Source organism: Cervus canadensis, chromosome 19 (genome assembly GCF_019320065.1).
Source record: "Cervus canadensis isolate Bull #8, Minnesota chromosome 19, ASM1932006v1, whole genome shotgun sequence".
In the NCBI taxonomy this organism is placed as follows: Eukaryota; Metazoa; Chordata; class Mammalia; order Artiodactyla; family Cervidae; genus Cervus; species Cervus canadensis.
The window spans coordinates 27,169,638-27,184,106 of NC_057404.1; the positions used below are offsets into that span (position 1 = coordinate 27,169,638).

At 37.0% G+C, this 14,469-nt stretch overlaps 2 protein-coding genes across 5 annotated transcripts in view; one reads left to right on the forward strand and one right to left on the reverse strand.

Annotated features, from left to right (window-relative positions):
- Positions 1-14,121, forward strand: part of LCORL (ligand dependent nuclear receptor corepressor like) — a 169,735-nt gene extending 155,614 nt beyond the window's left edge. For 3 of the 4 annotated variants that reach the window (XM_043438488.1, XM_043438481.1, XM_043438477.1), the window contains one exon: positions 9,541-9,704. In XM_043438488.1, coding sequence (XP_043294423.1) covers positions 9,541-9,554 — 14 coding nt within the window. In that variant the 3' untranslated portion in view covers positions 9,555-9,704. Of the gene's footprint in view, positions 1-9,540 lie in introns of all 4 variants that reach the window. The other variant, XM_043438491.1, reaches the window with a different exon arrangement.
- NCAPG (non-SMC condensin I complex subunit G) overlaps positions 11,894-14,469 on the reverse strand; it is a 41,643-nt gene continuing 39,067 nt past the window's right edge. The window contains exons 20-21 of the mRNA XM_043438493.1: positions 13,050-13,125; positions 11,894-12,132 (exon numbers count right to left, since the gene is read on the reverse strand). Coding sequence (XP_043294428.1) covers positions 12,009-12,132; positions 13,050-13,125 — 200 coding nt within the window. The 3' untranslated portion in view covers positions 11,894-12,008. The remainder of the gene's footprint in view (positions 12,133-13,049; positions 13,126-14,469) is intronic.

Here is a 14,469-nt window from a genome sequence, read left to right on the forward strand (position 1 = left end):
ATAGCTTTGACTAGACAAATGTTTGTTGGCAAAGTAATGTCTCTGCTTTCTAATATGCTGTCTAGGTTGGCCATAGCTTTTCTTCCCAGGAGCAAACGTCTTAACTTCATGGCTGCATCACCATCTGCAGTGAATTTGGATCCCAAGAAAATAAAGTCTGTCACTGTTTGCATTGTATCCCTATCTATTTGCCATGAAGTGATGGGACTGTGGTTTTTCCAGTGGTTAAGTATGGATGTGAGAGTTGGACTATGAAGAAAGTTGAGCGCCGAAGAACTGATACTTTTGAACTGTGGTGTCCTCATTAGAAGAGTTGACTCATTGGAAAAGACCCTGATGCTGGGAGGGATCGGGGGCAGGAGGAGAAGGGGACGACAGAGGATGAGATGGCTGGATGGCATCACCAACTCGATGGACATGAGTTTGAGTAAACTCCAGGAGTTGGTGATGGATAGGGAGGCCTGGTGTGCTGTGATTCATGGGGTCGCAAAGAGTCGGACATGACTGAGAGACTTAACTGAACTGATGAGACCAGATGGCATGATCTTCGTTTATTCAACATTGAGGTTTTTTATTTTTTTATTTTTATTAGTTGGAGGCTAATTACTTTACAATATTGTAGTGGTTTTTGTCATACATTGACATGAATCAGCCATGGATTTACATGTATTCCCCATCCCGATCCCCCCTCCCACCTCCCTCTCTACCCGATCCTTCTGGGTTTTCCCAGTGCACCAGGCCCGAGCACTTGTGTTTTAAGCCAGCTTTTTCACTCTCCTCTTTCACTTTCATCAAGACGCTCTTTAGTTCCTCTTCACTTTCTGCATAAGGGTACTGTCATCTACATTTCTGAGGTTATTGATCCTTCTGGCATCTTGACTCCAGCTTGTGCTTTATCCAGCCTGGCATTTCGCATGATGTACTCTGCGTAGAAGTTAAATAAGCAGGGTGACAATATACAGCCTTGACATAATCCTTTCCCAATTTGGAACCAGTCCATTTTTCCATGTCTGGTTATAACTGTTGCATCTTGACCTGCATTCAGGTTTCTCAGGAGGCAGGTAAGGTGGTCTGGTATTGCCATCTCTTTTAAGAATTTTCCACAGTTTGTTGTGATTGACACAGTCAAAAATTTTAGCATTGTCAGTGAAGCAGATGGTTTTCTGGAATTCTCTTGCTTTTTCAATGATCCAGCGGATGTTGGCAATTTGATCTCTGGTTCCTCTGCTTTTTCTAAATCCAGCTTGAACATCTGGAAGTTCACGGTTCACATACTGTTGAAGGCTCACTTGGAAAATTTTGAGAATTACTTTACTAGCATGTGAAATGAGTACAATTGTGTGGTAGTTTGAGCATTCTTTGGCATTGCCCATCTTTGGGATTGGAATGAAAACTGACCTTTTCCAGTCCTGTGGCCACTGCTGTGTTTTCCAAATTTGCTGGCATGTTGAGTGCAGCATTTTCACAGCATCATCTTTTAGGATTTGATATAGCTCAGCTGGAATTCCATCACCTCCACTAGCTTTGATCATAATGATGCTTCCCAAGGCCCACTTGACTTTGCACTCCAGGATGTTTGGCTCCAGGTGAGTGATCACACCATCGTGCTTATCTGGATCATGAAGATCTTTTTTGTATAGTTCTTTGGTGTATTCTTGCCACCTCTTCTTAAAATCTTCTGCTTCTGTTAAGTCTATACCATTTCTGTCCTTTATTGTGCCCATCTTTGCATGAAATGTTCCTTTGGTATCTCTAATTTTCTTGAAGAGATCTCTAGTCTTTCCCATGCTATTGTTTTCCTCTGTTTCTTTGCATTGTTTACTTAGAAAGGCTTTCTTATCTCTCCTTTCTTATCTTTGGAACTCTGCATTCAGATGGATATATCTTTCTTTTTCTCCTTTGCCTTTCACTTCTTTTCTCAGCTGTTTGTAAGTCCTCCTCAAACAACTGTTTTGCACTGTTGCATTTTTTTTTTTCCCCTTTGGAATGGTTTTGATCACCACCTCCTGTACAATGTCACGACCCTTGGTCCATAGTTCTTCAGGCACTCTGTCTGTCAGAGCTAATCCCTTGAATCTATTTGTCACTTCCACTGTATAATCATAAGAAATTTGATTTAGGTCATACCTGAATGGCCTAGTGATTTTCCCTGCCTCCTTCAATTTAACTCTGAATTTGGCAATAAGGAGTTCTTGATCTGAGCCACAATCAGCTCCCCCGATCTTGTTTTTGCTGACTGTATAGAGCTTCTCCATCTTCAGCTGCAAATAATATAATCAATCTGATTTCAGTATTGACCATCTGGTGATGTCCATGTGTAGAGTCATCTCTTGTATTTTTGGAAGAGGTGCTTGCTATGACCAATGCCTTCTCTTGGAAAAACTCTCTTAGCCTTTGCCCTGCTTCATTTTCTAGTCCAAAGGCAAACTTGTCTGTTACTCCAGGTATGTCTTGGCTTCCTAATTTTGCATTCTAGTCCCCTATGATGGAAAGGACATCTTTTTTTGGTGTTTGTTCTAGAAGGTCTTGTAGGTCCCCATAGAACCATTCAACTTCAGCTTCTTTGCACTAATGGTTGGGGCATAGACTTGGATTACTGTGATTTGAATGGTTTGCCTTGGAAATGAACATAGGTCATTCTGTTGTTTTTGAGATTGCACCCAAGTACTGCATTTAGGACTGTTATTGACTGTGAGGGCTACTCCATTTCTTCTAAGGAATTATTGGATTATGGCCTACCCTATGACTTCATTTCACCTTAATTACTCCTAAAGGCCCCATATCTCTTAACATATAAATCTGAGGATGGGGGATTGGAGGGGTGGTGGGAAGGGAGGGGGACACAATCCAGTCCCTAGCAGAAGAAACAGCCAAAAGTGTTGAATGTTGTTAGGAAGCCAAAAGGTCAAAAAACTAAAGATCCTTCGTTAGATTTATTTCACTGGTGACCTAGTAAGTGCTGTTTTCATGGAGCAAAAGCCCTGGAAGCTAGGTTGCCTCCTGCTGCTGCTGTTGCTGCCAAGTCGCTTCAGTCGTGTCCGACTCTGTGTGACCCCATAGACGGCAGCCCACCAGGATTCTCCAGGCAAGAACACTGGAGTGGGTTGCCATTTCCTTCTCTAATGCATGAAAGTGAAAAGTGAAAGTGAAGTCACTCAGTTGTGTCCGACTCTTAGCAACCCCATGGACCGCAGCCCACCAGGCTGCTCCGTCCATGGGATTTTCCAGGCAGGAGTACTGGAGTGGGGTGCCATTGCCTTCTCCGGGAAGCTAGGTTAAAGAATAAGAGGTATAGAAAATGGTGATAGCAAGTATAGGACAGCTCATTAAAGTAATCTGACGAAAAATAGTCAGTTCAATTCAGTCACTCAGTTGTGTCCGACTCTTTGTGACCCCATGGACTGCAGCAAGGCAGGCCTCCCTGTCCATCACCAACTCCCGGAGTAAACTCATGTCCATTGAGTCAGTGATGCCATCCAACCATCTCATCTTCTGTTGTCCCCTTCTCCTCCTACCTTCAATCTTTCCCAGCATCAGGGTCTTTTCAAATTAAGTCAGTTCTTTACATCAAGTGGCCAAAGTATTGGAGTTTCAGCATCAGTCCTTCCAATGAATATTCAGGACTGATTTCCTTTAGGGTGGACTGGTGAGATCTCCTTGCAGTCCAAGGGACTCTCAAGAGTCTTCTCCAACATCACATTTCAAGAGCATCAGTTCTTTGGCGCTCAGCTTTCTTTATAGTCCAGTTCTCACATCCATACATGACTACTAGAAAAACCATAGCTTTGACTATGTTGGCAGAGTAATGTCTCTGCTTTTAATATGCTGTCTAGGTTGGTCAAAAGATTGAGTGAAGCCATAGTTGTTTTTTTAAGGAACGAGGGACCTTGCACTTGTTTAAACATGATGGTGAGGATCCAAAAGAGAAGAGATGGTCTATTATTTATCTATTGCCACAACTTGCTACATTTTACAAACCACATCAAAACTCATTAGCTCAAAGTAATTTAAGTATTTGAGTCAGTGATTGGCAAGTATGACTGGAGGTTCTTTGGATATTGGCTGGGCTCCCTCCAGTGTCTTGGGGTTAGCTGGCAATCGAGTGGAACAGCTTAGCCCTGCTCCTTGTGTCTCAGAGCCATCCAGCAAGCCAGCCAGGCATGTTCTCAGGGCGGAAGCAGAGGTGTAAAAGTGAACATAAATGTCCAGTTTCTCAACTTCAGCTAGCGTCATGTTTGCTGTTTATAAATAGCATGTTTGCTATTATCCCATTAAGCCAGAGCACATCACATAGGTGGGTCAGGATGGGAGGGCATGGTCAAATAGATAGGGCAGAGTGAATACAGTGATGGATGAAGAACTGAAGTCATTAATTAATCTGCCACAGATGTTATATTTAAGAAGGGTTGGAACCATTGATGATGATCATTGATAAGTTCCTGAGAAGGCCTATGGGAACAGGGTCAAAAAACATTTACATCATGCCAGGTTCTGTGATTGTCTACAGTTAATTGGCATTATTTTAGATAAACAGCTTCCTAATTGCTTTTACTTTCATATTTACTACTGAAATTTTATATTTTATTTATAAAGGTATCTGAATCATGTAGTTTCTGGATATTTGAATGCCTATTTTATATACTGCTTTAGGCACAGTTGTACTAATATGCAAGTTCACTAAGAAATTCAGGGATCCCTACAAGACTGAGAATCACTTCTAAATCACATAGCAGTGCAAACTGTTCATTGAATCCTGAAGAAAATTTGTTTTTTGTACCTTTGATCTGACTATAGTTTCCGTCATTCCATTTAGCTAAAAATTCAGGTAGATATCTCACTTCTTAGTGAAATGATTAAATTCTAAATGTCGTCTTTTCAATTTTTGATTATTTCGGTTTGCTCTTTAATAATCATGGTAGTGCTAAGTAAGCACATCCTGCGTGTACCATGTGTGATCTTTTATTGAAAATGTAATTTTTCTAAAATTGGTAGCAGCAAGTTGCAACTCTAGGATTCTATTCTAAGACTTGGCTTTCAAGGTCTTGCTCCTAAACACCTGGTTCTTCTGCTCCTCCAGATAACCATATCAAATAACCAAAAGCAAATCCAGAGAAATGGCTGACTTAAAATTTCCCACTTTAACAATCTGCCAAAGCTTTTAAATTCATCAGTGTCTTACCAAAAGGCAATTTTACTCTTCAGATAAATTATATCTTTTAAAAACAAACAAATACAACAGCTGTACAACCTAACACTCAGTTTTCCAGCAAGAGAAAGTATTTATTTGGTCGTGTTAAAGCTCATGGTTGACTAGTGCACCATGTTTACCTGGCTGCATTCTATAGCTTTTTTACATTTGATCCTCCTCAAAGCCCAGAGATTCAAAATTAACCTGCTGTATACAAATTACTTGTTTAGTCGCTAAGTCATTTCTGACTCTTTTGCGACCCCATGGACTGAAGCCCATCAGGCTCCTCTGTCCATGGGATTTTCCAGGAAAAGAATACTGAAGTGGGTTGTCATTTCCTCCTCCAGGGGGTCTTCCTGACCCAGGGATAGAACTCAAGTCCCCTGCATTGCAGGCAGATTCTTTACTGCTGAATCACCGGGGAAACATATGGTAAAAATTGCAAAAACAGATTATATATGTATCTGCCATAGTTTATCCCCACACATGTAATGTTTTATTTTGATTTTTGTTATTAGTACTAATATTCACATTTATTGACTCCCTACTATGTGTCCAATCAGGCATATTACATGCATTCCCTATACCAGGTGCTTTATTTACATAAACTCATTTAATAGTCACATTACCCTTAAGATGTGATATTCTATCTTCACTATCCAGTTAAACTGAAGCTTAGAGGCTAAGGAGTGTACACTCAGCAGGTGAGTGATTTGATTTAGGATCAGAACTCAGGATCTAAAATCTCCTTCTGTCCCAATTTCCTGAAATTCTTATTCCTAAAGACCTATTTCAAATGTTAATCAATTTCTAGGATTAATCTTTCCCTTCTCTGTAATCCCTTTGTCCTTGGTTACTCCTTTTACTGCTTTTAATTCTGGTATTTTATGAATACTCCCTCCCCACCTGCCCTGCCCACCACCTCCTTACCAAGCTGCAAAACCCTTTAAAACAGATACCAGCACACACTTTTATATTCCTAATATATTAGGTAGATATTGTTAAGGATTTTACTTTACTTACCAGCAGACCTGGATGGTGAACACATGCCAGCTCCATGTAGAACTGAAACATTTTTTTCGTGTGGCACGGTCCTATATTGGCCTCCTAGAACCTAAGAACCATCAAATTTATATTCCAGTAGACCAGTGATTTCATTTTTGTTACTTACTACTGAAAAACATGGGAATACACCTGTCTACTTCATGAAGGTTCTCTGCTCTAGTTTTGCACATTGACAGCCCTTTCATGTTATTTGGACAGATTTGTGGAGAGATCAGACCCAAAGATAGTGCTGAGCTGTAACAACTATCAGTGAATGGTTTTTTTTTTTTTTTTTTTACTGAATTTCAGTCGGTAAAGAATGCCTGCAATGCAGGAGACCCGGGTTTGATTCCTGGGTTGGGAAAATCCCCTGGAGAAGGAAATGGCAACCCACTCCAGTATTCTTGCCTAGAGAATCCCATGGACAGAGGAGCCTGGCAGGCTGCAGTCCATGGGGTCACCAGGAGTTGGACACGACTTAGTGACTTAACTACTACTACAATAGAAGACACAATTTCCAGAGGAAAATAAACCAAGTCACCCACTGGCATTAAATAAGTTCAAATTTGATGGTTTCTGGGACGTTATAGTAACTATTCAAATTCCAAATCCTAGGTCAGAGTTGCCTATCCATGCATATAGCTTGACTTCTTTCTTCCTTTGAAAAGATAACTTGTGTTCCCTGAAACTCAACCTAAAGAACACTCATGGTAGCTCTCATGTCAGTCTGTGCCCTGACATTTTCTTCTCACACTGGGAAATTAAAAGATATGACTAGCAGCTCCCTCTTTAAAGAAAATCCATGCTATAAACATATAGGTCTCTTGGATAAGGTTATGGCTGTAGACCTGACATGGAAAGTAAGTATTTTAAAGAAATAGATAAGTAGGTAGTAACAAGGGAGAAGCATGACAGAACACAACCCAAGAGTCAGCATGCAGGATAGCATAAACAGATCATAGGCCCTGAAGACTCACTCAGTTTTGTGACCTTGGGTCAGTCATTTTACTTCTATGAGCCTCAGTGGATGATTGTTAAAACTGAATGAGGTCAGTGTAAGAAAGGCTTGTAGCATCATGCCTGGTATATAGCAACTGCTTTATAAGTGATACTTTTAGACTTGTCTTGATTACACTAAAATGTTTTCTGCAATGTGACTGGCTTACTTTATTGTCTATATGACAGAAATGAACCATCACATACCTCCAGTAATAAGTAAAACAAATTTAAATTATTAGTTGTATATATGAAAAAATATTTTAGAATTATCAGTAATCATTAATCATTAAACACAAATAACTATTTGGATTTCCATGACTTAAAAAATTATTTTTTCCTTTCATACTTTCCAAATGCACATGTAAACCTTTATTCAGATGGTGGAGAGGGGCTCTGTCTTAGGGTGAGTGAAACTACTTAAGTATTGAAAATAGGCTGAGCTGTCTACATAATCATTGCAGGCAACCTTTGCCCTTATTCAGTCCTGTTTCTGATGATCTAATGAGAGTCAGTCAACATGCTTTAAAAACCAAATGGAGCTATAGACAAATGTAAAGGCTTAGTTTAACACTACATACTTTGGTGAAAGGGGGGGAAGCTAGGAGAGGTACTTATCCAAAGTAAGGCCCTGTCTATATCAAATAAAGAACCCAGATGGTACGTAAGGCCTGAATAAGGGCTGTGTTCTGTTCTTAGTATTCTGTAGATCACAGGTGCCCAAATTTTGAACACGTTGCTTTTTTGGTAGGTATGTATTAATTAAACATGTCAATCTGTATGTGGGTACTAACATTTATTTCTTTTTCTTGACTGATATTTTCTTTCCATGCATTTGTATAGTTTTGTGCACCTCTGGAGTTTGTGTTCCCAAATTTGGAGTTTACTCTCTAAAAAAAGTAACTTTAAAAATTTGTCTTTAAGTATTGAAAAGAACAATAATATAGTTATTGAGTATTACTCTGTAATGAATACTTTGTTAAATAGCAAAAAGAAAACAGAAGAGAAATTTTTATGACCACGATTTGTTGCTCAATGCCATTGTTTTCTTATTTGGGAGTTTGATACCTGATATACATACCTACCAAGATACCTCAATTAATATCATTGTGTTTGTATAGCTTCCTTTAGAGTTTCTCAAAGAGGCATATATCAAACTGTGTTTTGAAAATACCAATAAATATGAAGACTGGCAGTCCTAGGAGGAAGTAAAAGATTACTGTCATTAATCAGCTCTCTAAATTTTGGCTTTAAGTGATTTACTGTCTTTGGTAGTCTTTTAAGCTGTCATTTTGTTTCATATCTATAAAAATTGAAATCATGTCATTCAGTGAAACAATGTGGGAGAAACTCAGTGAAAATATGATAGTTGTTAAAATACTGTTTAACAGGTGAAATCTCTGGTTTATGGAATGACAAATGAGTCAGTTGTTTGAAGTTGCAAGGAGAGATCAGGAAATTGCTAGCGCAGTCTGGATGCTGCTGCCATTTACCAATTCTAGTAAGCCACTTTACTACACAGCTAAGCTTCCTCTTTACTCACGGGCAGAATCACTGACACACAGTTAGAGAAAGCTTAGGAATGATGAGCCCAATTGAACTCATCAGTCATGTCAAATGAGCTAATGTATATCAAGCTGTTTCTAAACATAAGGACTTCCATCTCAAGATGTGAACTGACTTTTGTTAATATTACTTAAGACTTGGGATTACATGTGCATCACATGTGGAGTGGCTAGCTACCTTTGGACTAAGTCTGTGATTTTAGAGAAGATTCTCATCAGAGCTAGTAGATGAGCAAGAGCGAGGACTGTATTTCAGCTGCAGTCCTGCGACTTGGTTTTATTTGTACTGTAACTCTGACTCACTTTTATTGTCTCTTATGGTCTCAAGGCTGGTACAGTATACCAGCCTTGCTTGGTTGTTAATGAAATGTGAGATAATGCATGCGAATGTGCCTAGAATATGGTAGGCATTCAACAGAGGTTAATTCCTTCTTGTGGTCAAACTGTCTGTGATCCTTGGAAGGTTAAAGGAAAAGTTAAAAGGGTTGAATTCGGCCAAGCTCAGTAGGTCAAATATCCTGAGGGATACTGATGAAATCCATATATGCTATTTTTTGTCCAGGGGTATCTGAGTCAGTTCTCAATTACTTATGTTGCATTCAGTTCATTAAGGCAGCAGGAGCTAAAAAAAAAAAAGACACAAATGCTGTTTAGAGGTCCAAATGGTAAAACTACTGAGTTTTCTAAGGTTGATCATTTCTTTGAAATGAAAGCAAAACTAAAGTGCTTTACACTTTTCTTTTCCAGCATGCTACAAGTGAAAACTGATGAGAAACTGAATTTGTCTGATGGGAATACAGCAAGTTGCCCTCTGAGCCCCATTAAGATGTGCCTTAATCATCCCATTGAATGGAATCTGAAGTTGACAGCAGCATCCCTAGCAAGCTGTACAGTTCATAACCAAAATCTCAAAAGTGAAGAGAAATAGATTGCAGTTCTTCTTGCACTATCCTTATTTTGTAAATCAACATTCTTTCTGCCAATAGCATTTATTGATTTTGAAATATTTCTGGTCTTGTGATTTGTCTATAAAATCATTAGCATTAATCATTTTGATTATATTCTTTGTATTTTTTACATGTTTTATGCCAGACCATTGTGGAATTTTGCAGTACAAATGGATTTTGATGTTTCTCTTTTTAATGGTATTTTGTGAATTTTTTACACCCTAAATATATAATTGTCCCCAGTTTTATTTCTGTACACAAAGTCTTAATATATAATGCATTGTGAAATTTAGAAGGCTAGTGTTGTAAAGATTTCTGATGACCTGACCCATGAACGGTTGTCTAACAGGTGGATACCAACTACCTCGAAGCAAATTGGTAAAAGGCAAAGGTATCTCTTAGAAGTATCTCTTTCAAAGTTATATATGTATAGAAAATTGATCATAGTTTATCATCAAGTGTTTCACTCATAGGGAGAATCTGATCAGTTAGTTCTCTGTACTTTTTAACCTATGAAGTCTGTGGACTTTAAGAGCAATGGCACAACTGCATGTTTACTCTTCAGCATATCTGTGCCTCTTGCAGATAAGAATACTGTTTGGTTTTTTGTAAGTTATCAGTTTTGAATGAAAAATGGTAAATGGATTTACATCTATTGATTTTATTGTATTCTAGCCATTTATTTTAAAGTGTAAAAGGATGTCCTAAAATGAAGATAATATTCCTTTAGTAGTACAAAGCATAGCTTCATCATTGGCTTATGTGATTGTGTCTAAAACTTGAATAGTAAGAATACTCAAAGTTTGGTGCTTAAAGTTATTTTTCCCATGCCAGAGAAAGCAAGCTGTGGTATGGGGGTCCATGTAAGTATGTAAGAACATGGCTGATTCCCTTTGGATAGCTATGGATTAAAAGGGATTTAGTTTATTGAGATTCTAAAGACTTTTACTTACGGCATACCTTTTAAGACCTTATTTATCCCTACTTACCCCACCCCCCAAATAATTCTTTAAATGACAGGGATTTAACAAAAAGGCTTACATAAAGAATTTGAAGCACAGGAAAAGACAGCCAAGAGAATGAAAAACAATCATCTGTTTTTCAGTTTTATGTCACCACCGTATCTTCATTTTCCTTTTAGCTTAATAAGCATTCTTTGTAACTTCTGGGCTCCTTTTATATTTCTAAGTTGTATAAAGCATTTATACATATGTAACGTGGCAATCTGGCCCAGAAAAGCACAGCAGTCTTAACTTCAGCTCCATCAGAGTACATCACCTTAAAGAAATGGCCTCTCAGAAATAAACCTTAAAAAAAGCACAATTATTAAAACAGATCCAATGTTAGGGTATTTCTATTCTGAATGATAGGATTATCAGAGGGTAAAAGATGTTTTGTTGGATATTAACACAAGGAAAGAGGACGGATTTGGCAGAGTAAATTTCTTAAGTCAGGCAAGTGCCAAATTTATTCAGAAATTTACAGTTGAAGAAATAGTGCTCATAAATTAGTATCTAGTGAACTTCCTGTCACATTCTTTTCCTACTAGTATTTTTTAATTACTCACAATAAATATCTTGTTACATCCCAAACACAGAAAACCCCATCATTAATATGTACATGTGAACATCTCCCTAACAAGGAAGCATCATAACATAAGCAAACTTGGGCTGTCACATGCAAACACTTTGGGGAAAAAAATCACCCACATAAGTAGCATTATCAAAATATTTTAAAGTGTAAGGATCACAAAGTTATCAAAATGATAACTTGAACTTGGATGCTGGGGACTCTGGTTCATCATACTAGTCTTCCCTGGAAATAAGCTTATTTCTGGCTAGTTTGTGGTATTTATTTGTCCTTAAGATGTCATTTTTAAAATGTGTTCTGCAGTGTTATTATCTATGTTGGATATGCCACAGCTAAGTCAAGTTTCTCAAAGCAAGCAGCCAGCTAGTTACACTTAGATGTTGCCCATGTGCCATGATTTTAAACATGAAAATTCATAAGGATCACCTGGGAGGCCTGTTAAAAGGCAGGTTCCTGGGCCCACCTTAGAGTCTTATTAAATCCATGGTTGATAGCAGATGGAGCAGTAAGCACACTTATAGATTCAATACAGGATAAAACAATGTGGAATCGCACACCAGAAATTTCTACAAGAATCAGACTTTAATTTTCATACAAGGATAACTTTATTAAAGCAAAGAACTGAACATAATTTTAAAGGCCATTTCTCAAAGGACTCCACCTCCATCATTTCTTCTCCTAACTTTTATCTTCATTGAGAAATTGTGCAAGGTTAAGTTTACTTTTTTCTAGTGCTGCTGTTTTGGCTCGTCTTGGTAATCTCATCTTCATTTCTGATTCTGGCTCTGGAACTTCATGATCACTAAACAGATGTTGAAACACACCAATTTAAATATAAGCTTTAAAACCAGTTTATTTATAAATAAAACTTTGTTTCTGTCATTCTATCAGTGTGTGATTGATATCCTGACTCCATTGAGCTTAAAACTAAAATCTCAAAACCAAGAAACACTGACTGGCTATCTAGCTAAGTGAACCATGGAAAACCTAACTAATTTCTTTTTATATCTACATTGAACCTGGTCTTATACAGAATAAAGCAAAAAACAAAAATTTAAATTTCTATAATGAAGCTTATAATTAAACAGGAATCCTAGCAACTGCCCAAGAATTTTATGGGATATTCAAGTAGTGAAAAAAATAAGTTCTATTTATTTGGGCAAATAAATTCCTAAAACACTAAACAGCAAGTATCCCCAAAAGATATTTTCAATTTAATCAAACCTTTAAAATTACATACTGAAAATATGTACATTTTACCTATGAATGAATGAACACAAGACAGCTGTAAACATTCAGCTTCCAACAGAGGCTTATTGGCAGAAATCAAAAATAAGTTACACCACTGACACCATCCAAACTACAGGCAAAATTATTCTATCGTTATAAATGTAGAGGACCCAAATCTAAGCCTCAGTAGTTTGCCAATTCAAATACAGAGATGTCATACATACGTGATCTTTTAATTACATGAATAAATGGAAATATAATTTGAAAGAACATAATAATTACATAGTACTAAAAGTCATGTCAACCAATAGGAAAAGCACACAAACCAGAGGAAGTCAAATACTCCTGGATAATCTAAAAAGCTATACATTTTCAGATTATCTTGTTATATATTCACAATATAAGCAAACTACAATTTTTTTAACTTCTAGATAATTTTTTAAAAATGAAGATAGGCTTCTTTACATATTCTAGATGTACATGGCATACCTTTCAGAGTTAGCCTCAGCCTCAACAGTCTGACGTCTTCTGTTCGTTCTAGCTGAAGCTATCACTTTTCTCCGTCCTTAAAGACAGTATATAACTCATTATCAATTGCTCATTTTAAACCTACCACAGAGAAATGGAACCCAAGTAAGATTAAAATTTTACTAATTTCTTATGTAAGCTCTGACAATAGGCAAGGAAAAAGATGGAAACTGAGTTATACGGAGGCGAATTTTGTTAAATTTATTTGGGGAAAAGAAGCACGTGAAAAATGCTACATAAAGAGTATACCCCTTATGGCACAACGTATATATAGATCTAATGATAAGGTTAGAAAGATAGATTAAGCCCATAAAACAGGTCCTAAAGAAACAGAACTTTAATCAGTAAGGTATGGTTTCTTATAAAATACTTAAATTTTATAAGAAAATATTCAAATTACAAGGTCAATTCAAATGTGTGTCCTACAACATTTTAGAATAAAATTAAAGCCTTTATATGCTGGAGGGGGTTACAAAAGTTCTACCTGATAGAAAATTACAAAGTTACAAAGTAAAGTGGCCTGTGATGATCCTCATTTATGATAATAAAACATCATACATAAATGAAATTTGAGCTATTAAAAAAAATAAGAGGTGGAATTCTTGTAATATATCTGACTAAAAGCAATCTGGATCAAAGCCAAATTATTCTGTGTGGTCATTTGGTTGAAATTTATATACCATACATATTCAAGTGAGACTTTTTGCTTCTGTTTTCTTCCAACATTACATATTTGCTTGTAAACTTCTAATGCAGTTATCCCTAAGAAAACATCCAACAATATGGGACTAATGTGGAACAATATCTAGCAATTAGCATTCAAATAACTGGCTCCAAAACAATATCATGGCCAGATTCCATTTAGAAATAATTAAATCTTAAGAGAAACGGGCTTCAAAAAAAAATTTTTTTAATGGTTGACTCATGAATGGAATTATTAGCATTCTTTAGTTTGCTTGGATGTGTTTTCTGATTCTTCTGTAACAAGCATGCATTGCTTTTGTAATAAGAAAATAATAAAAGATTAAAAAGACCTTGATTTTCAGATTTTTTTTCTAAGTGACCCCTAAACAGTCAACATTTACTTTATTCCAACAAATCCCTTATTGTTGGATATCCCTTGGAAAATTCCTGGGAAAATATGAAATAAAAGGAAAATAGAAGCCCAGAAAAATACTAAGAGGATAAAAGGGACAAAAATGCTTTATCATATAAAGGACAGACAACAAACAACTGATAATATAAATAAATCTTAGTTTAACCCAAACAGTCCTTTGCAATAGATCTTTTGCATCATACTTCTTTCAATCAAAAGCACTTGAAGCAACAGATATTACCTTTTTTAGACACAAGGTAAAACCTAATATAAGCTGAAACAAAT